General features: G+C 54.6%; 1 protein-coding gene across 2 annotated transcripts in view; it reads left to right on the top strand.

Annotated features, from left to right (window-relative positions):
* The window catches only part of NBEA (neurobeachin), a 377725-nt gene extending 360321 nt beyond the window's left edge, over positions 1-17404 (top strand). For both annotated transcript variants that reach the window (XM_090258648.1, XM_090258647.1), the window contains exons 51-57: positions 1706-1777; positions 3556-3711; positions 4160-4330; positions 11599-11700; positions 13330-13526; positions 14325-14476; positions 16806-17404. In XM_090258648.1, the coding sequence (XP_090114774.1) occupies positions 1706-1777; positions 3556-3711; positions 4160-4330; positions 11599-11700; positions 13330-13526; positions 14325-14476; positions 16806-16896 (941 nt within the window). In that variant the 3' untranslated portion in view covers positions 16897-17404. The remainder of the gene's footprint in view (positions 1-1705; positions 1778-3555; positions 3712-4159; positions 4331-11598; positions 11701-13329; positions 13527-14324; positions 14477-16805) is intronic.
* The last annotated feature ends 4401 nt before the right edge of the window (positions 17405-21805 follow it).

Raw genomic sequence — 21805 nt, 5'->3', positions numbered from 1 at the left:
ACCCCCAGCTGCCTGCCCTTCGGCGCCTCCCAGGCGGCCCGGCGAGCAGTTAAGCGCGCGTGCGTGTTGGATGAAGGGTCGCGGTTCTGCAGATACGCCCGGTGCTTCCACCCCGCTCCCCGGCTGCCCCTGGGAAACACCAGACCGCGCTGGCAGGGCGCCCCGTTGGCGAGAGCGTCAGCCCGATACGCCAAGGGTGTAGGTTCGATCCCCGGTCAGGGCACCTGCAAGAGGCAACCAATGATGCATCAGTAAGTGGAACAACAAGTCAGTGTTTCTCTCTCTCTCTCCCCCCTCTTCTCTCAAAAATCAATAAACTAAAGAATTTAAAAACCAAACAGCTTTTCCCATGTTAAACAAAAGCACATTTGAATCTGGATTTTCTGGATGATAGTTTCAGGTCCTGTTTTTTTCACGTCCTCAGCTTCTAGAGCAGATGCTGGAATGGCCACTGTGTTAGGTAGTCCTGAGCCCAGGGAGGACAGCCGTGACCCAGACAAACCCCATCTTCCTCTGCGTGGAGCTCGGAGTCCTCCAGAAATGACAAAATCTGAACTATCCAGTGACTTCACATGTGTCTCCTCCAAACTCACCCCTGAAGGCTCCAGCCGGTGCCTTTGAAGTGATATCATTCGGCCGTAAACACAGACATACTGATACTCGTCTAATCAGGAGAGAAGCAGATGTGACCAGCTTACCTCGTTGGCCCAGTTGGCCACCTGCGATGTCCAAGGACCCCCGCCGTCTCCAGGGCTGAGTGGCTGAGCCACGTGCATTCACCCGGATCTTTCTGTTCTACCGATTTCTGCATCCGTCTGGAAAAGAGGGACGTTCCCACAGCTCATTCTCCTAAACGTTTCTAAATGCTCCTATTTTACAGTTTGCGGGATATCATCACCATGCAGTAGAGCTACCTCATTGGGTCAGGGATGTACCACAGACGTCCTCAAAAGTACGGGGCGGGGCAAAAATGGGTTTGCAGTTCACACGGAAAGTGAGACAAAGATTAGCGCCGACGCAGGGATTAGCTCTGCCCCGCCTGCTCACCGCCGGTGCGTGACTGCTACTCTCGGGTCCCAGCCTCAGGAAGTGTTCTGCGCTGAGAGAAAATTATGAAGGGCTAAGTTTTTCTTTTGAGCTATTCACAAGTGTTACATATTACATAATCGCAGGTAAAACTTTATGACTAACGCACTCAGTCAAGCCCAGCACCTTAATCCTCAGAAGGAAGGTCTTACTGAGGTTCAGATTGTAGGTGTGGCTCCATTTCCTGCCTTCGCTCGGTGTGTCCTGTATTGGAAGAAGGCCCACTTGGGTGGGGACCCGGGCCCAGGTGCCCCCGAGCCACACGCACCCCGCTGCCAGGCAGGGCCTTCTCTTACATTCTGTGCTCATTGGTTGCCCGGCAACTTTAGCTCTCTTCTCGGTTCCAGAAATGTTATCCGTGTTATCCAGCATTTTCTTGTTGTTAGGGGATCCGTCCTCCTCTCAGCTTTCTACGTCCTACGTCCTACGTCCTAAGCGGAAACTAGCACCCCTGTTGTAATGATTTTTAAAGACCCTCTGTAAAGACGTGTCGTGGGACTGAATGTCCCCGTGATCATTTACCGGTGCCTTTTGTGCCATCATCATAAGCCGCTGCTCGTGAGCACGTGCCTCTGGTCTGAGACGTTCACGGCGGTTTTCTCTCTCTGTCCGCCCGCAGGCCTCCGAGGAGCTCCGGGCTACTCCCTGGATCAAGCTCACCACCTGCCCATCGAGATGGACCCCCTCATCGGTATGCTGCCAGCGGCCACGCGGCCTCACGGTGCCGGCCCTCCGCGGGCTCCCACGGGGCTGTGCGCCACCAGTGATGGCGGACTGCTGTCTTGTCTGCCACAAAAGTAACGTGCCAGTAATGTCACGTCGGAGAGCGGGGCACACTGTGTGTGCCAGCTAAGAACTCTGTGGCATTAAAGCAGTTATTCGTGCCGTTCTTTTATCGTCTAGGAGGTCAAGGTGGTTCAGAAGGCAGCAAATATTTCCAAACTGCTCTTTCCTTCAGCTGAAACTAGTCTTTAACAACTTATGTTATTTTAAGTTATGGAAGGACTCAAAGAGGTTATTAAAGAAAACTCCTACTGAAACCCATCTAGTTCAGAAATCTTTCCTTAGTGGGGCCGAAACATTTTTAAACTGAGGATTTCATATGTATGAGCTGTGACTCTTTGCAGAAGTTATTACACACATTTTAAAATCATCTCATGCACATTTATTAGCTCTACCAAGCCCTTAATCTTCCTAGGCTCAGTTCCATACCTGAAAGACGGCTTCTGATACTAACGTTTGCTCTGCCGATTTCACGGGATCGTATAGAGAACTAAGTTAGAAAACGAATGGAAACCCTATGAAGAGTTATTAAATCATATGCGAGTTATAGTGCTTTTTTTTTCTTAAATCTAATTCCCCCTTCATAAGTCTTTGGGAGAATATAAGGTTTAGGACCAGGACTCTCTTTAGAGTCCAGCTGTCCCTTTGCCCAAGAAACATCAGCAACGTCTCATGCAGGCAGAGTGTGCCCGTGCAGAAGTTAACACCTGTATTCTAGTAAATAAAGGACCGATCACATTGTTCTATTTATATATATACATTTATATATACATACGTATATGTGTATATATATATTTATAACTTGTGTAGTTTTAAGTGCTCGGAACCTGTCACTTTCCTTGCTCCGGTTTTTGTATGATCCCTCATTGTTTACCTTCTCTGGTTGGCATTATCCTGGTGTTCGATGCCCACAAGCAGCAGCAGGCCGATGAGCCGGTGCTGGGACGGCGACCCTCCGCACCTGCGTTTCCTGTTTAAGAATTCAGCCCAGGGATTCCGCCCGAAAGGGTGTGGGGAGGCAGGGCCGGGCTGGCACGCCGGCAGGCCCTGGGGAAATCAGTCTGACTTGGTCCGGCTCCCCCGCCCCCAGCGCTGTCCGCTGACCCCCGCCTGTCTCCTCCCTCCTGGGCCCCCCGATCCTCGCCAGCACACTGCCCCCCTGCCGGCCTGTCTGCTGACAGTCCGGGTCTCTCAGGCGGTGACCTCCAGCGCCCTGCGGGGCCGCCCCCCTCAACGCAGCCTCCTGCGCTCCTCTTTCCACGTGAATTCTCAGTGCCGTCAGACGATGACAGGTGCAGGCAAACATGGAGACATTTTTTCCTTCCATAGCATGGGCCCCACGTGACAGGATTCCTCGTTACTGTTGAACTCGTCAGGCACTAATGAACTCCTGCAGCGTAAACATCTATAGAATTAAATGCACTTAGGTATTTCATTGTTTTAAAGTCGTATTTATTGGTGGAGGAAGAACTTAAATTTATGGTGATTTTTAAATATGTAATATGGTTTATAAATAATCACTGCTACTGAAAAAGTTTCTCTTTCTCATGGGTAGATGTTAAAATCTGAATAATCTCAAAGCCTTAAGAAACCCATTTCTACACAAATGAGGCCTAAAAGGACTCGTCCTGTAAGTGCCTGATGAGACGCGTATGAAATCTAAGTTTTTGTTCTGTTTACGTGCAGCCAATAACTCTGGTGTGAACAAAAGGCAGATCACGGACCTCGTGGACCAGAGCATACAGATCAACGCCCACTGCTTCGTGGTCACGGCCGACAACCGCTACATTCTCATCTGCGGGTTCTGGGACAAGAGCTTCCGCGTCTATTCTACAGAAACAGGTACCCTTCGCTTGGAAGTACCTTGTTCTCTCCAAAATGCCTATCATTATTCCCAAAGCGTGATATGAAATCATAGTAACGTAGACATTTTCATCCAGAGTGCCAAGACCCAAGTTGAATGGTTACCCTGTAGGTAAATAACTATCAGCCCATGCAATGTGAACTTTAGCATGAAATATTGTCTCCTTGCCCCAGCAAATGTGGTAAAAGACCTTAAAGCTCCCTGTCGTCCAACCCAAGCTAAAAATATATATGTATATCATTATGTTATCTTGTCAATTCTTGTCTTCAAAACCCCAAGTGATGGTCTAGCATTGTTTTTTCGGACGCATCACGAAAGCGGCTGTGTAGCTGGCCCTGAATTCCCTCCCAGATGCGTGGGTCTGTCGGCCCACTTCCCACATATTAGGAAAACCACGTTGTGAACCCTGCCCTGTCTGGGTTTCAGGGAAACTGACGCAGATTGTGTTCGGCCACTGGGACGTGGTCACGTGCTTGGCCCGGTCGGAGTCGTACATCGGCGGGGATTGCTACATCGTGTCGGGGTCTCGGGACGCCACCCTGCTTCTCTGGTACTGGAGTGGGCGGCACCACATCATCGGGGACAACCCTAACAGCAGTGAGTACTGTCGGGCGCCGTCCTGCCGGGCGGTGCGCTCGCCTGCGCACGGTTTCCCTAACAAACACAAAAGCTTAAGTGGCAAAAACTTCTGTTGGGACGGAGCTGTGTTCCAAGTGTCCACAAGAGCAGGGACGATGACCTTCCACACAACTGCCCGTCCCTGATCTCCAGATGTCCCCGTCCTCTGGGACTGTCCTGCAGTGGCCCCTGGCTGACAAAACCTCACATGGGCTCACTCCGCTGAGTGGACGCTGTCCCTCCCCTGGATGTCCGTAGGTTTCATTGGGACTTTGGCAAGGGCACGTCACTCTTCCTGCCAGCAGCAGGGTAACTGTCTCCTTTTAGTCACTTACCGGTGACCGAGGACCACCTCAGAGAAGCCATCAGTAATGCGAGTGGTGAATGCGGGGTTCTCGGTGCTTGGGAAGATCCCAGGTGTTTTTGTCCAACAGTGTTCCCTAAGATATCCTGTAGGGGGTGAAGCGGGGCCCGGAGTAAGACAGCTTTAGAAAGTGTCACACGCTGTCACTCGTCGGGAAGCTCTGAACGGCTTCCACAAGTAAGCCTGCTGGTAGCTGTTGAGCCCACCGTTTCTCCAGCTCGTTTCCCCGGGGACCCCCGCTCACAGAAGAGCAGTCTGTCCTTCGTCCTCGGAACCACTGTTTCGAGGACACCCTGCAGTGCCCCTGTGCCCCCTTTGCCCTGGGGTCCCTGCCTCCCGGCACACTGACACATACATCGTAGAAGGACTAGGTCAGAGGCCGCCTGGGAATAATGACTGGCTCTGGTTACCAAGCTCTCAGTAGTTCAAGTGTGTGTATTTCCTGTGAAATAGAGACCGGCTCCCAGGGTGCCGAAACCAGGGCTGTTCTGATCACAGTCCCCACACCGGTCCCCGCTGAAACGGTGCCCCAGGGAGACGGAACCGTGGCTTCCGGGAATATTTATGACAAAGCGGAGAAAAGACTTTCCCCAGAATGCGGTGCGTCTACCACTGAAATGCTGTGAGAACAGAGGAGAAGCGTACACGGTGCCACCACGCTGTGACTGCGCGGCTGGAGGCCGCCTGCCCTGGCCCGTTCAGCCTGCGCGGGAGCTGGGCACGGAAGCCACACTCTGTCCATCTGTCCCCAAGTCCCACCGGTCCCCAGCGCCTACGCGTTTGACAGGAATGCAGCAAAAATAGGAGGTGGCCCTGCCACCGTACAGAAGGGATCGATAGACGATAGTTGGATGGATAGATGGGTGGATGGAAAGAACCAGATGACCAGATGTTTTGTGAGGGTTTCTTCCTGTTGCCTGTCGCTACAGCTGAAGGACAGTTGATGAAGAAACCAAGCGTATTGTGGGGCGGTTACTGTCTCAGTGTAGGTGCTGAATAGAAGGAAGTGTGTGCGCCGCACATCTCAGCCTCTGCTCTGGGTCGTGGACTGAGGTGCGGTGCTGTTTCAAGGGGAAAAATATTCAGCATCGCTCACCTCCAACCAGGTCAGCTAATGAGCAGCCACTCCTGTGTGATCACAGACACGGTGCTCCAGATGCTGATAAGTTGGGCTCCTTATTTACTCTTTAAAAGCCATATTCTTAAAAAAAGAACTTCACGTTTAGCAGAATTCCGGTGTGCGTGTGTGTAAGACGTTTGCTCTGCCACGATGGGTTCATTATCCTCAAGTGTGGTGCATGGTTACACTAATTTAAGTGGGTTTTCACATATTTCCAGATTCTCTCTATGCCCATAGCATTATGACATCCATTAGAAAAGCTGAATTACGCAGCAAGTCTGTGCAGCATCTTCTACTCATATTAACAAAACTAGACATTATTATTAAAAATTTTTTAAGCAGCATACTGCTTTAAATCCAGTTAATTAACATCTTCAAAATGAAGCTCAGAAATTATTACAATATTTCTAACAGAAGGATTTATTTCTTGAAAGCTACCATCTGGTAGCAGAGATATAATACTTTTATGTAAAGAATTTTAAAGCAAAATATTAAATTGTAGTAATTATCTGTGTTAGCTACTTTAGTTTACATTATTTTCTAATGCTCTTTTAAACCAAAAGGTGGCTAACAGTTTGTTATAGCTTTGGTCCACCCGTTAGCAAGGAAGTTAGATGCAGTGATATTTAGTGTTTGAAGCCCCTCACAGCAGGAGCTGTATAAACAAAGTGTTTGTAGGAATCCTCAAGATGTCACCCACTTCTGCCCGTCCTGTGTGTGTGCACTTCCAGGTTGGTTTCGTTTGGGGTCTTTTGCATTGTCCTTGTTCCTAGTGGCTGGCTCTGTGAGCGCCACGGAGAAAAAAGTCAGTCACGTTTGTGGATTTTCTAGGTGTGGAGGAAAATGTTGTGTTCAGTATAGTGCAGTGGCTACCTTAAACGTGTCAGAAAGAAGTTTCTCTTCTGATTATTTAATAGTTTCCATGAATTTATGACCAAGGCAATGAGAATTTGTGAACAGATTATCATAAAGAGTTTCTAGACCGTGGAAGAATAGAGAAAAAGCCGCCTAGCCTGGGGTGCGAGTTTTCGTCACGTCTCTCCCGATACTAACCGTCACCGTCAGTCACTCTTTCCAACTTGCGCCTGTGAACGTGAAAAATGCCCCCAGAGGATGAACGAGACCCCAGACCCGATGACAGGATGGCAGGCGCGGGAGGGGCAGGCGCTTTCATCTGAAACAGATCTCTCCACAAACGCAGAAGCTCATTTGGAAGTGATAGAAATTAATTTGCACCCCCTAATTGGAGCGGCTCCCGCGCGCGAGGAAGCGCCGGACGAGCCGCGGGCGACCCAGGCCGATTGAGTTCTTGTCGGGCAGGTGTCTTGGACTTGGCCGCGCGTCCTCCCGAGTCCGCCTTCTCGGTAGATCACTGCCCGTCCTGACCGGTGTTCTGTGACAGGGTCAATGCTGCTCCTGTGGGATCCCTGGAGCCCCAAGTTGCATTGATCTTGGGACGCGACATTTCCCAGTATGTGCTGTAGCGTCTGACGAGGTCGTCACAACGGGGGCGAGTCGACATCATCGTCTCTTCGGCAGACACTTGACACACAGGGGACCTCGGCTCAGCGCCCGTCTGCTATCAAAGCGCAGAAGAGTGGCTGATCTGTCCTCAGGACCAGAGGGCCTCAGGTCGCAGAGCGCGTGGGTGGGGGCAGCGTCTGCGGCGTTAGGCAGAGCCCTGCTTGCTGGGGAAGGGTGGGCGCGTTGCCCCGGTGATGATCTCAGGAAGGTGTTGGTGGGACCTGGGTCCCAGGCCTGGACTTCGCAGGAGGAGGCTTGCCCTGCACAGGGGGGCTCGGAGGAAAAGGCGGTCGCTGTCCTCTCTGAAGCAGAAGGAAGGAACGAAAAGGTGTCTGTCGGTCTGCCATTTTTACTGAGCACTCGAGGAGTACGCCTGAAATGAAACCGCCACACGGCACGTGTTCCAGCTGTGGAATGTCAGCGCATGGGGCACCACGCGGCCGGAAGCGTGAGCCCAGGCGTGCGGGCCCGGGGGCCGCCCTCCGCCCCAGTCCTGCGGGTGGCTGGGGACACGGTGTCTTGATTTGGTAGGAGACTCCTGGCCGACACCGTTCCTCTGAGCTGCGCCGCCGAACGTCTAACAGTTTGTAAAATACATCTTGGACTTGGAGTCGCGATGACGCGGCCGCGCCCATCGATGAAACCGTACTCGGGAGTGAGGTCCCAAACCTGTCGTGGGCTGTGGGGGCATGAGCGGGAATGGGAACTCCGTCCGCGGGACTCTGCAGGGACTTCACAGGGGCCGCAGACAGAAGCCGAACGCCTGTCTCACCCGGAGGCTTGACGCCCGCCCCTCCCCACCCCCCGACACAGACGGTCGGGCCGCAGATCTAGGGGACCGGCGGGGTCTGCTGAGCCCAGTGGGAAGGACCAGCGCCGCCCTGCCTGTCAGCAGTCCCAGGAACCAGGTTCCAGACACGGCCGGGAGGGAGCGTCCCTTGGATCGCCGCCCAGAGGCCGCAGCCTCCCTCCCTGAGACAGCTCTCCCGGCTCCCCGTGTGGCCAGCGGCACCGAAAGCCCTGGTGCTTCCTCCATCACCCACGGCGCCGCGTAAAAGCGAGACGCGGTCCGTCTGCGCTGAGCCTTTTCCTTTTGGAGCCCCTCGCCGCTTGCCCGTGAGCCATCTCAGCGTCGGGTGCGCCGGCCCTGGGTCCCTCGTGGCGCAGCCATTCCATCACGCGGGGAGCCCTTCCGCGGGGCCCGCCGGGGTCGGGGTCTCACCTGCGCCTCCCCCTGCACTTTGACCCTCAGCCGCATCCATCATGCTGAGCTGACAGTGACGGAATATTCCCAGGGTTCGAATGATTGCTGAGCGGGGCATCTGTCCCCGGCAGTGACATGAGGGACAGAAGACAGGCTCCCCCAGCTGCAGGCCCCCCACTCCAAGCGCTCTGGGTAATATTCCATTTACTTCTCCCCCAGTTTAAAGCGGGAACAGCGCGTGGAGGGGCCCTAAACACTATTCCCAACAGTTAAGTTCTGCAGCAGATGCCAAGGGGCTGGAGCAGTTGTAATGAAAAAACATTTCACACTTCGCAGATGCCAGCCTGTGAAAACGTATTTCCTAAAAGAAAATGTATTGCATGCGTAAGAAGCGTTTTACAGGTTCGTACCCATTTTCCTCAGCCCTCCGCAATAGGCCTGCGTGGCCTTGTATCCCTTCTGCAGCTCATAAGGAAGAAGTCTGGGAAACTCTTACTGTGTGTAAACTTAAGTAAACATGTAATTTCAAGGTTTTTTAACGCGCCAGTCTCTCCGAGATAAAATTAATCACTTAGAAAAATTACAGATGCTGTTGCCTATAAAATATGATCGATACTTAATCCTTATGTGACCAGAGAACTCAGAACATCACTGAGGGATAATTTTATAAATTATAGAAAATGGTTCAGACGAGCCCAGGGCTGCGGCCGGTCACCGCTGGTCTCCTGCCAGCAGTCGGGCACAGTGCCGTGCCACGCGTGAGCGCGGGAAAGCAGACCCCACCGGCGTGGGCTGCCCACCGCACACATACAAACGACATACACACCCCGTCCAAGCCGGAGTTGCCTCAAAAGCAGCATCAAAGCTGATGGATGTGAGAAAATGCACAGAAGGGCGTGAGCGATTCCTGGGAGGCCAAGATACGGGCAGGTGCGGAGGCGGGGGTCCTGGCGACCGGGGGGAGAGCCGGGCGCCTTCCCACACACAGGCCTCGGAGGGACCAGGCAGCGGGACCATCGTCAGCCTCGGGCGGACGTGAGGTCGCCGAGCAGGCAGGGCTGTGTGCAGAAGAGGAAGAGGCAGGATTCTCCTTCGGAGGCGTAGAAGTCTCCTCGGCTGAGCTACAAGAAAGGGGCACGAACGTTACTGGGAAGGTTACACATTTCGTAAGGGGGGGGGTGAATACAGAGAATTTATTGTAGTCTCTTAATCGTATACATAGTTACAAAGATTTACTGTGTAACTAATTTTTTTAGTGACTTGATTCTAAAAACAAAGGGAAATAGAGAAGCGGCCAACCAGAAGAGAGTTTGTGAAGCTGGAGGGAAAAGTCAGTCGACAGTAATGTTCCTCAGACGTCCCCGACACACTGATCCCTTCGGGGAGGACACCGTTGTCACTAACCACAACTCCGAGGAGCGTGTTCTTGGAGCCCGCGAATGCTACTTAGAGAGACACCGACTTGATTCCTTAGACTCTAATTTTATATTTCTGTGGCACAGATTTTCACAGCAAAGGGAAATTTATCCTTATAACTGGTTACAAAGAAGTTGTAGACTATAATCAGAATATAAACCTGAAACTTGGAATTTTCCGTAGAACTTTCTCACCTCCAGAAAATACCCGCCGCTCCCGGGGCACGTGGACCCCAGCATGAGAAATGCCAAGAATCCCGGGAGCGTCGCGATTCCAAGGCCAAGTTCCCAGGCTCCTTGTCAAGGAGAAAAGGCAGCGGTCCGTGGTGCTGGCCCCCTAAAGGCGATGCTATCTGCGCACACGCACCGAGCCACTTCCCCGAAACTCGGCTAAGAGGCTGTTGCTGCGTCCGCTGGGCGTTGCGTCCGGGATGACCCGACGTCACACCGGAGTCAGCTGGACCCGTTTTAACTTCAAAGAGGGAGAAACAGGTGCCGTGAGGCGCCAGGACGTGTGGTGCGCGGTGGGAACAGCGGCTGGGACAGGCGCTCGCGTCCGCTGACCCGGCCCGAGTGGCCCGGGGCCCGGGGCTGCTGCCTGCTGTCCTGGCCTTTCTGCCCACGGCCTCCCATGGAGGTTCACTCCGGCGCGTCTCCCCAGTCCCCCTCTGCGGCCCACGCGGGCTGGCGTTGCCTGTCCACCCCAGGGCGGCCCGCGGCCCCGCACCTCCCAGACCCCCTCCCGCTTCCTGCGGTGTCCTGCCCCTCCACACTTTGCACCCAGGACCGTGTGGCCCCCACTTCCACCCCAGCCTGGCTTCCCCGGTTTCCCCGGTGACTGTGTTGGGCCTGGTCCCCCTCTGCGTGCGGGTCGCGGGGTCCCCGCTGTGCCCGCACACATGCAGCTGTGCCTCACACCTGTCACCGCCGGGTGCTCTGGTGGCTGCGAGCCCGGCCACAGCTGCGTGACGAGTTCTCAGCTGTTCCGGGCCACGCCTCTCCTCGCCCAGGGGGCGGGGGGTGCCGGCCACTCTGAGGGCGTTTACTGCCGGTTTGGGAAAGCAGCTAGCAGTGAGAACGCCGGCAGCCCGCAGCTGGCTGGACTCCTGAGCTGGGGGTGGCTTCCTGCAGTCCCCTTTCCTTCCCCACCGGCCGGCTCTGCTGGGTCACCTGTAAAGGGGTCTGCGCGTGGGTGTCTAAATCTGACAGCTCCGGGTTCAAACCTCTCTGACTGCGTGAACTTCGGGGCCTGTCACCTGGCAGAGCCTCGGGTTTCCGGGCTGTGGGACAGAGATAATACTGTCACAGTAACCGTCTGTGCGTCGCCGTTATTAAATGCCCTGGCAGGCCTGGTGCCTGCTCTGTAACAGTAACCAGGAAGAAAGGGACGGTCATCGCCACATTACAATGGAGGCCCTTTGTGTTTGTCCGGGCCCCCAGCCCCAGGTAACCTGCGTGGTGGGCGTTTCACAGGAGCAGGGACAGCGCGAGGGCATGTCACCAGCTCACGGTGACGTGCAGCGAGTGCGCACCCCTAACAAGTGTGGACGGCTGTTGTCACCGAGGGAGGGACGGTGACGCTCTCAGCCTGTGGGGACTCACTGCCGCTGTTCCCCGCAGGTGACTACCCCGCCCCACGGGCTGTCCTCACAGGCCACGACCATGAAGTCATCTGTGTCTCCGTCTGCGCAGAACTTGGACTCGTTATCAGTGGTGCTAAAGGTCAGAGACATTTCTTCCCCGTTGGGTCTTTTCAAAGGTGGCCCGGGGTGCCCGGTGTCATCCCTTAGGGGGGCCCTGGCGCCCCTGGTGTGCTGCGGCTTTGTTATCAGGAGCCACCAGCAGTAACGCACATAAGAACAGGGGTGCACTGCTGTGTGGTCGGGGGCATTCATTCCAGCTGGAACCCAGGGAAGGGAGGCGCAGCCCTTCCCGCAGGACGCAGGCTTTAGACGCGCGTGGGGAGGGCACGGGGGAGGAGACGGGAAGGTGTCCGCGGGGCAGCGGGGCAGCGGGGCCGGGGCATCCCCTTGCTCCTCAGACGGAGCCTTGGGCCCACCCCCCTGCATAGACCTCTGCTTCCTCAGCCCGGGCTCTGCGGAGGTCAGCAGAGCGCAAACGTGACTCCTTAGGGCAGCGATTTCCCGCCGGCGCGCCGCCAGGGTTTACGACACGCAGCACCTGTTTCCCTTAGACTGTCACGTTTTTTAAAAATGGCAACAGCCAACACAACAATAACCGTTTGGTGTGAATGCATCAAAATCATACCTCTTTTTTGGTCATATCAGCAAAAATACATGTTCCTGGTGCTGCTGCAGAATTTTAGTTAGTGTGTGTGTGTGTGTGTGTGTGTGTGAGTGTGTGTGTGTGCCGTCGGGTGGGGGCTGAGGGGCTGGGAGTTGGTGGTGCTGGTTTGGTTTTGTGGCGGACACGTTGTTTCAGGAAAAGTCGGGAAGCGTGGGTTCCGGTCCTGGCGCAGATACCAGTTCTTCATGGGAAGAGTCTGGGGCAGGAAGGAGCCTCGTCTTAGAGGAACTGGAAGGGGCCACGTGAGGCCGCCGCAGAGAGGGGCGGGCGGGGGCGGGACAGCGTCTGTGGCCCCCTCCTTACCGTGAGCACCCGGGGCCGCCGGCGTCCTCTAGGCGAGCGGATGAGGGACGAGGCTTGGGTCCCAGGAGCTCCATACCTAACTGTGAGCCAGTTGTTTTTATGAACTTGACTATTAAATCATTTGTCTTAACGCAGCTCCTACAGGGAGAAAAAGACAATCGCAGCAAGTCAGCTGCGCCCCATATTACTTTTCCACTCCTGCCTCACTATTTATTTAAAAGCCAAAAAAGTGTAATTCTGTAATCTGAATTACTTGATTAAATCATTTTCATAGAAAAGGCAAAACTCATTATTTGATAGTCATGGGTTCAGGTGATGCAATGTTAGCGTTTGATCTACGGAACAAAAATGGCCGTTGTTTTAACGATTCTCCTCACCTTTGAAGAAAATATTTTGAAAAACACAGGAAGAAAAAGTTTTGGGGAATGTAGTCTTTTACTCTCACGTAATCGGTGAACTGAGTCCTTCTTTAATGACTATCATCCCATGAAGGGAAAGGCCAAGTTTTTACCTAGATGGAAGTCTGGGGAGAAGTGTGCGTGTTACTTCACCGTTCCCTGGTTTTGCTCTGCTTAAACGTGACATCAGAGCCTGGCTCCTGCTAGCCTACTTCTCTCTAGTTTTCTGCCTGCTGTCAGCAAGTGCGGGTGGGTGCGCAGGGGCGGGCTGCAGGCCGACGAGCGCTAACATGTGACTTGTCCCCGCCGGTGACCCTGGCCACGGGTCCGCTCCGCCCTGCAGAGGGCCCCTGCCTTGTCCACACGATCACCGGAGACCTGCTGAGAGCCCTGGAAGGCCCCGAGACCTGCTCCTTCCCGCGCCTGATCTCCGTCTCCAGCGAGGGCCACTGCGTCATCTACTACGAGCGAGGGCGGTTCAGCAACTTCAGCATCAACGGGAAGCTGCTGGCTCAGATGGAGATCAACGACTCCACGCGGGTAGGCCTGCGGGCGTGGCGCGCGAAGGAATAGGAAGCCAGCAGACCCAGTGTTGACTGTTCTAAGTGACTTCTGTGAAGTGATCCATGATAGAATTTCTCTGGTATTCAATAAGCGTATGCTGGGTTTAAAGGCGTATGAGTTCATATCGATGGGTCCTCTGAACAAACCCAAAGTTCCTTTGACCCCAAGTAATTAGTGGATTCGACTTTGCAGATAACAGCCATTGTCTGATTAGAGGTTAAACCCTTCAGGAGCTGTTTCTTCAATTCCTTTTGCAAACAACTACTTCAGTGCTATAACCCGCCCCCCACATTAAAAGTGAGTTTGTTATAAGGGAATCTGACCTTCAGAACCCTAGACCAAAATTACACATACCAAATTAGCCTTCACTCTCAAATGAATTATAATCGCTGGTTTACCGTTATTAAAAACTGAATTGAAATATGCTTCTGCCATTTGTTCTAAGTCTTGACATGGTTAATATTCAGGACTAGGACTTAACAAAACTTCATGTCCGTACGTTCCCGAGTTCTTCCTGGATTAGATCAGCAGTATTCTCTCTGGGACTTCTGTTACTTTATGACCTAAATTGGTTTTATTAAGATCCTCTGTTTATGTAATGACTCGGATGACTTCCACACTGGAAGTTCCGCGGGGCGGCCTTTAGAACACCTGGGTGAATGGCTGAAAGCAGAGGATGATCACAGGGGAGCTGGGCTGAGTGCTTCTCAGCAGTCACCACGGATCATCTGGGAAACACTGGGAAAAATTATTGTTTCTCTGCCTCTCCCGAAGGCCATTCTCCTGAGCAGTGATGGCCAGAACCTGGTGACCGGAGGGGACAACGGTGTCGTGGAGGTCTGGCAGGCCTGTGACTTCAAGCAGCTGTACATTTACCCCGGATGTGACGCTGGCATTAGAGCCATGGACCTGTCCCATGACCAGAGGTGAGCCGCATCAGGGGCACGTGGTCACTTGAGAGTTCTCGCCATTCTGCCCAGGGCGAGACGTGCGGGGACCAGGATTCCAGTGCAGCCCAGGGGGGAGCTGAGGAGAGGGGTGAGCCCTGTAGTAAAGGGTTCTAGTGCAAGGAAAACGGAGGGAGACAAAAAGAAAAAAGAAAGAAAAAGGAAGAAGGGGTCTGACAAAGAACAGGTACATCCAGATGTTACTGAACAGCAGTTGGGGCCCCGCGGCCCGCCGCCACCCTCCAGGCAAAATCCCAGCGGCCACGGTTTGGTGAGAGAGGAAAGGAGCCTTTATTCAGAAGCATCACGTAAGCCCATCCAGTCACAGCTGCGGTCACTGAAGCCCATCAGTGGAGGCTGAACTCTGACACCTGAGTTCTCCTACTTTCCCCGTTAGTTTCCGTAGGGTTCGCCTACAAACTAGAACAACATCATCCACAAAAGCTGCGCAGTTCTGGAAGAAGGGCGGGCTCCTGCCTCAGCCCGTTCCCTCTGGGACACCCAAGGGATACACCTGCCCCCTCTGCCAGCCCAGCCCGACCCCAGGCTGCGCCTGGAATTTCTGCCCACACCAAACACCGCTGGGGACCGCGGGCAGCTGCAGCGCCGTCATCCAGGCGTCCTGGAGGAAGAAGAGCCTGAGCCAGCCCGGGAGCCAGAGAAGCTCTGGAGCCACGGGGCCCGCCCGCTCTGTACGTCCATTGGCTGCGGAGGCTTCAGCTTCTCAGCCAATCCCGTCCTAGCCTGCCCTCCGTTGCCCGGCAACCCCCTCCTCCTCCTCCCCAGGGAGCTTCATCAGCTCCCCCTGCATCACAGGCGCTGCCCCAAACCTGGCGTTTCCGCCGGTCTCAGCGCCGGGCCGAGGCTCAGGCCTCCTGGCGGGCGGGCGGGGTGGGAGGAGGCGTGTTTGCCGCCCCCGGTGAGAGGCGAGCCGCGCGCCCCTGGCGCACGCCCTCGGTGTCCCCTTACACGGCTCCCGGTTGGGTCGTGTCGATGAGACACTATCATCTTTTCTTGGGGAGAATCGGTATGAGTGTGAGTTGGTGTGGTTTTTCCTTGTCCTCGGTTTGCAACAGGATTTTGCTGTTTCCTAAAATTCACCTTTGGGTTTATTATAAAGTGGAAAGAATGCCTAGAATGTAAAGTCTTAAAATTCCTAAACTTAAAAAATAAAACTGTAAGTTTTAGTATGATGGAGCAAAAGTAGGTTTACAGTTGTGAGCCTATGAAACAGTTTATTCTCATTATTTATTAATTCTTGTATTGTTTTCCATAGGGACAACTTTTGTCCCGCCCTGTATTTAACAGAAAAATGACACATTTATTAACTTTTTTCAACTATATGTATACAGTGATCCCTCACTTATCGCGGGTATTATGTTCTAGACCCCCCGCGACAGGTGAAAATCCACAAAGTAGGACCCTTACATTTATTTTAGTATTTACTGTACAGGACTGCAAAATCCCATGATATAGCGAAAAATCCACGATAAATAATTAAATATAATATTTTTTAAATCCCATGGTACAGTGAGGCCGCGATAAATGAACCATGATATAGAGAGGGATTACTGTATCCTTTGTAAGAATATTGGTTTTAAAACGTTATAAATATTAGGCTTCTGTGATAAATTTAACAAAGCATCCTTATAATATAGTAAAATGGTACTGAGGTCACCCAGAAAAAGTGTAATTTAATTTAGCTTGAGGAGGGGAAAGCAGGTTATTATTAGAGCTCGAAAATGCTGTAGTCTGTATCCATGAGTAAATAGAAGCGGTTTCCTGGGCGTGTGTACAGGGGTGTTTCTCAGTGCGGGGCGAGGCTGGGGGCGCAGCGCGGGGCGGGGGCGAGGCCGGAGGCGCAGCGCGGGGCAGGGGCCGAGGCCGGGCGCTGCTCCAGGGCTCGCCCAAGAGGAGCGAGGAAGGGCGCCAGTCAAGCCTCTGAGTCTGTAAGACGCACACGCAACCTCGTCCTTCATTCCAGTTGTCCTCACTTACAACCCCTACCCTGCGGGGCTGCCGCGCACGCCCAGGAGTTACACGTAGAACGGGTGTGCAGGGCGCGCGCCCCCCGACGCGCAAACCCGACACGGTGTCCGATCAAAAGCGGGGCGACCCCCAGTTTGGCAGCTCCGCGGTGCGGGGTTGACTCAGCTTCCCTTGGGGGGGCCAGGAAGCCACCCCCGCCGCATCTCCGGGGACGCAGGCCCGCGACGCGGGGCCTTGGAGGCAACGCGGAGGCCAAGCGCCCAGCGGCCCCCCCGTGTCGGTGAGCCGCGCCCCGCTGACCCTGTCTCTGCTCTTCCAGGACGCTGATCACGGGCATGGCTTCCGGCAGCATCGTCGCCTTCAACATCGACTTTAACCGGTGGCACTACGAGCACCAGAACAGGTACTGAAGGCCGGCGCAGGCCGGGCCGGAGCAGGGCGGTGCAGGGAGCCGTGCGCCCCGCTCTCCGCGCCTGGCCCTGCAGCCCAGGCCGCAGCCTGCCCGTCCCTGTGTGTCCCTGCCGCTGAGGACCAGCTGCCCCCCGCCGGCTTCTGCCGTGTCCGTTACGCAAATTAGGAAGCGTCGTGGTGACTGTCATATGTTGCCGTTTGTCGGGGCAAGGTCGTAGGACGCCTCGCAAGAGGCTGGCCGATTCAGAGGAACCTCGGGCCCCACGGTTACGAAGTCGAAGCTTTGAACCTACCCTGCATCCCATTTCCAGCCTCTTTTCAAGCGGAGAAGAAGAAAACAAAAAACATGTTTGATACTTTGTACATCAGATGCATCTTATTTAAAGGGATACTTTTGTAAAAGTAAAACCTTGTATAAAGAAAAAAAACAAAACGTTTCTTAATTTTCTGGTGGAGTCACAACCTGCATGCTCCTTAATCCCTAGTCGCGATGGAACAGGTGCGTCCGACGCCATGAAGCGGAAAGCGCGGTCCAAGGGCACAGCCGCCGCCCGAGGGTTGTGTCTGGGCTCAGTCGGTAACTGTTGACACCGTCACAGAACTGTGGTTTGCGCTTTTTAGTCTAAATCCATCCCTTCTAAGTGAAAGCCAATCATACAGCATTTGGATACTAAGCCATTATTTGCCCTTTTCGGTACTTTATACAAAGAAAATTCAGCCCCACCCTCCGTGCTCTGAAGACACAGCAGAAAGGGGGCCTAGGCGTGAGGTCTGGGTTTTCCTTGTATAACCTGGCGTCACCGTCATCAGTTCCCGTCACGACTTCCCAGCTCCTGGGTGTCCCTTCCGGACGCAGCTGCCGGCTCAGTCTGTGCACACTCGGGGGAGAGAGTCTGATGCTCTTTTCTTCTCGCTGTTGTTTGGTTTTTCTCTTCGGTTCTTGACTAGCTTAGTTTCTTTAACAAGTTGGACTTTATTATAACAATAACTGAAGTTATTCTTTTAGGTTCCTGTGAAATTCTCACCCAAAGCCACATTCTTAGCCTAAGGCGCTTCCTCCCTTACGGTAGAAAATGATGTCTGTCCAATGATTTTTCCATACGTTGTACGGACCGAGGTATACACCCAGGGGTATATACACTTTATTTATGTTTCTCCTTTGTATATTTGGTGACCGTATTGTCATAGATGTACATATTGTGGCGGTAGGACTATGAGGCATGTTACAGGAATGTAATTTTCTCAGAATTTACACTCACGCGCCGTGATTTATTTAAAAAGATAAAACAGTGGGTTCTTTCCGTTGGCACTTTGCACCAGAAACATACCATTATTTATTGATGTGATTACTTCTTTGTTATTCACCTTGTACTAGTAAGTTTTAGCACCGAATTCCTTCTTCATTGTTATTTGTATTTATGAGGTTCTGAAATTCTGAGGAATCGGCGTAATGATGAAGTCGTCCATCACCAGGCCGTAAGCATCTGGGAGACAAGTTCATTTCATCTCGAGATCATGGTGAAATATTTTGGATATATAAATTCCTTACGCTATTGTAACCATGTTTTATCGCAAAGATGTACAATATGCCAGATGTGTGTGAGTTGGAAATCAAAACATGAAAAATAAAATATGCAGAGAATTCACTGACCACTTTACCTTTCATTGGACACGTCACTGACACATGTTCCGCATGCCATCACGCAAGCCTCAGGAACGAACCTCACCTCGCAGAAAAGCTTACAGCTTTGGGGCGCGCAGCCCGTCCTAATGAGGCCCCGTCACTTGCTGAAACATGAGCCGCGCACTCGGCCATCTGGCAGGGAGTTGGGGCAACCGAGGCCGGAGGGAAACCGCCCTTGTTGTTCCTTCTACATAATCCACTTTGGGGGTTGTTTTTATTATATTTTTTTAAAGGAACAAACTGCAGGTGACGGTGAAGGGTATAATTGCTCATTACATGAATGTTATCAAATAATGCTATTTCCATTTGGGCCACACTTTCTAGAATTTCTCATCCACCAGGCAGGACACAGGCGGGACTGAGCATAGCAGCGTGGGTGGCAGGAGCCATGGGAGGGACTGCTGTAACTCAGATCCGTGTGGGCGATGCGGCAGCACCCCCGACGGGCCAGGAGCGACGGCCCGAGGAAGCAGCCATCTGCATTCCCAGGACAGAGAGGACACAGCCAGCCAACCGCAGCCTCACGAGGCTGGCTGCTCTCACCCCCACCGCGTCCCCAAAGCCCACGTCTGTCCGTCATCATAAGCCCACGGGCCCCTTCCACCCAGCCCCTCCTACGGCCCATCAGTCACTCAGGCTGGTCGCTACCTAAAGGTCCCTTGAAATCAACACCCCCTTCCAGAACCGTCCTCTCGCTGTCACTGAAAACCTTGACCAGTATCTGAGTCTCACAGCAGACCTCGCCCCCCACGGCCCACCCTGCGGCGGCCTGAGGGTTGAGCTGCACCCCCGACCTGCCCTCTGCAAGGGCTTCCTTCCCATGTCATTAAACCCGAGTGGGGGGACACATCACTTGGGAGCTTTGTTTTAAGAGCAGACTCTAGGCGCCCACTCCAGGTGGTTCTCAGGCCAGTCGTCCTCGGGCACATTTTCAACAGCGAACGTGAGCGGTGACGCCCACACTCAGCCAGGCACAGACATTAGTCAGGAGTCCGTCCGTCTGTCCCCCGACAGCCCTGCCCCCAGCAAACGCACTGTTCCCTGGCCCCGACCCCAGGGTCCTCCCCGCCCAGGGACTCCCTCTCTGCCAGCACCAACCCGCTGAACTCCTCGAGGTAACTGAGCTCAGGAAGAGGTGCCCCACCCCCACCACCACCCTCACTGGTGACGAGGAAAACAAGCTTCAGGACCAGCTGCTGCCACGGGCAGATGCTTTCCCATCAGACACCTTTTAGCAAGTGAGCCCGGGGTGAACCCAAACCAACCCACTCCCGGCTTCCTCTCTGCCCAGGTGGTCAGCAGGCCCGAGACCTAAGGATGCCCCAGGAGGGCCCCCGTCGGCCCTTCGTGCCCAGTCCTGGGAGGCCAGGAGGGGGAGTGGGACAAGTTCCCAAAGGGAAGGAGCCCACAGGGCCTTGGTGAAGGGGTCGCCCCCCCTCTTTGGCCAGGCTTCTTACTTACAACCAAAGAAAACCAGCTGCAGGTCCCTAAGGCACAGAGGGGGTTATGGACGGGCATTGGAAAACCCCCTTTGATTCAGGCTGCACAGCCGGCCGGACGCCCCCAATGCTAGGTCAAGTACAGATACCATAGCTTCATTATAAACGTACAAAGGGGGACACACAAAAACCCCAGAATTATCTTCTGGAAGGTGGGCTCCCCGGGCTTTCCCCGCCGGTGAGTGTCTAGGAAGCCCTCGGGATCCGGGCGCAGCTGGCGGCGGTGGGAGAGGCTGCGTTCAGCCTCGTGAGTTTTTTTTTTAACTCAATGCACTTGCCCGTTCCACGACGGGCGATTTAGGAGCGCCCCCGCCCCCACCGCGCTGCGTGTTCCGCTTCTGACCAAAGCCACAGGCCCCGGTGCCCCGCCCCCCTGTGCACCCCATCTCGCCCGGAGCGACTTCTGCCTGTGTCCCCGGGGGAACGACGTCCTCAAAGGGAAACGCGTCGCTGATGGGGAGGAGGGGACACGGAGCGGCGGGAGCCCCGGAAGGCGCCAGAACCGGGGCGCTCAGACCCCGCCCCGAGCGCAGGGCACCGCCCCGCAGGTGTGCTGCCACGGACGGCGCGGAGCAGGTGACTGCCGCCTCGGCCGTGAGGGCGAACGCACCGCTTTTATAAATGAACCCTGATGCAGGGACTCCGCGGAGGCCACGCACACAGTGACGACGGGAACCTGCGTCACCCGCTAAGGGTCTGGGGATGAAGACACCGAACGGCGGGGCTCAGGGCGCAGTGGAGGCCAGCACCCCCCCCCCCCCACGGCCAGCCAGTGCTGGTGCCCTCGGTGCCACGGTCGTTGCAGGGTTGTGTGTGCGCTGCTTCGTGGGTCTTCCTTTGCTTTGTTCTGAGTGGCAAAGTGAGGCCACGTGCTCCCTCGTGGCGGTGGGGTCCTTAAGTAACCGAGGGCCCTGGCCGGGTGGCCCAATGGGATTTAGCGTCACCCTGTAAACCGAAAGGTCACGGGCTTGACTCCAGGTCAGGGCACGTGACTAGGTTGCGGGTTCGATTCCCCGGTCGGGGAGTGTGCGGGAGGCACCGGGTCGATGTTTCTCTCTCTTCTCTCCGTCACCCCCTCCCCCGCCCACAGGACAGGCGGTTACAGATAGACGCAGAGCCGGAGGGAATGTGCCGCTGGGACTGAACACCAAGGTCACGGCGAGCTTCCTGGCGGGCCCGCCAAGCCCGAGAGCCGGGCAGCACCGCCTCCCCTCACCCACAGCCGGTGCGCACCGCTCACAGCCCAGCGCGGGCCTGCTGGGCGCGTGTTCCTCCTCGTCTTCTCGCCCCCAGCCCCGCGTTCGCTGCTGCCGTTCCTGCTGCTCCCGAGAGAGAACAGAGGCCCGAGGGGTCCGGTGCACAGACAGGGTTCCTGGGGGACGCCACCGCCATCGTGTACGGGACGGTGAGAGGCCAGAGGAGCGCGCCTGGAGAGCCCCGACCCCATGTGACGTCTCCGTGGTGGCATCGGGTGCAATCGAGACGCCACGGTGTGAATGCAGCTCAGCCCGGGAGGGCAGCCTTGCAGGCGTTAGGGCAGCGGCGCCGAGGTTTGGGGCGAGGGTTCGAAACGAGACAGGATGTGCTCAGAGCTCTCTCTAAGCACGTGCGCCTTTGCTCAGCTCGAAACATAAAGACGGTGTGTCTCTGTTTTACGTGACTGCGTATCAAGGTGTAAATGAATGTGACTTCAGACTGAAATTCTGAAAACTCAGAATTCCACCC

The sequence above is a fragment of the Furipterus horrens genome, unplaced genomic scaffold, assembly GCF_987537825.1.
Source record: "Furipterus horrens unplaced genomic scaffold, mFurHor1.1.pri manual_scaffold_12, whole genome shotgun sequence".
NCBI classification, from domain to species: Eukaryota; Metazoa; Chordata; class Mammalia; order Chiroptera; family Furipteridae; genus Furipterus; species Furipterus horrens.
Note: the sequence above shows the minus strand (reverse complement) of the source record. Positions and strands in the feature narration are given on the sequence as shown.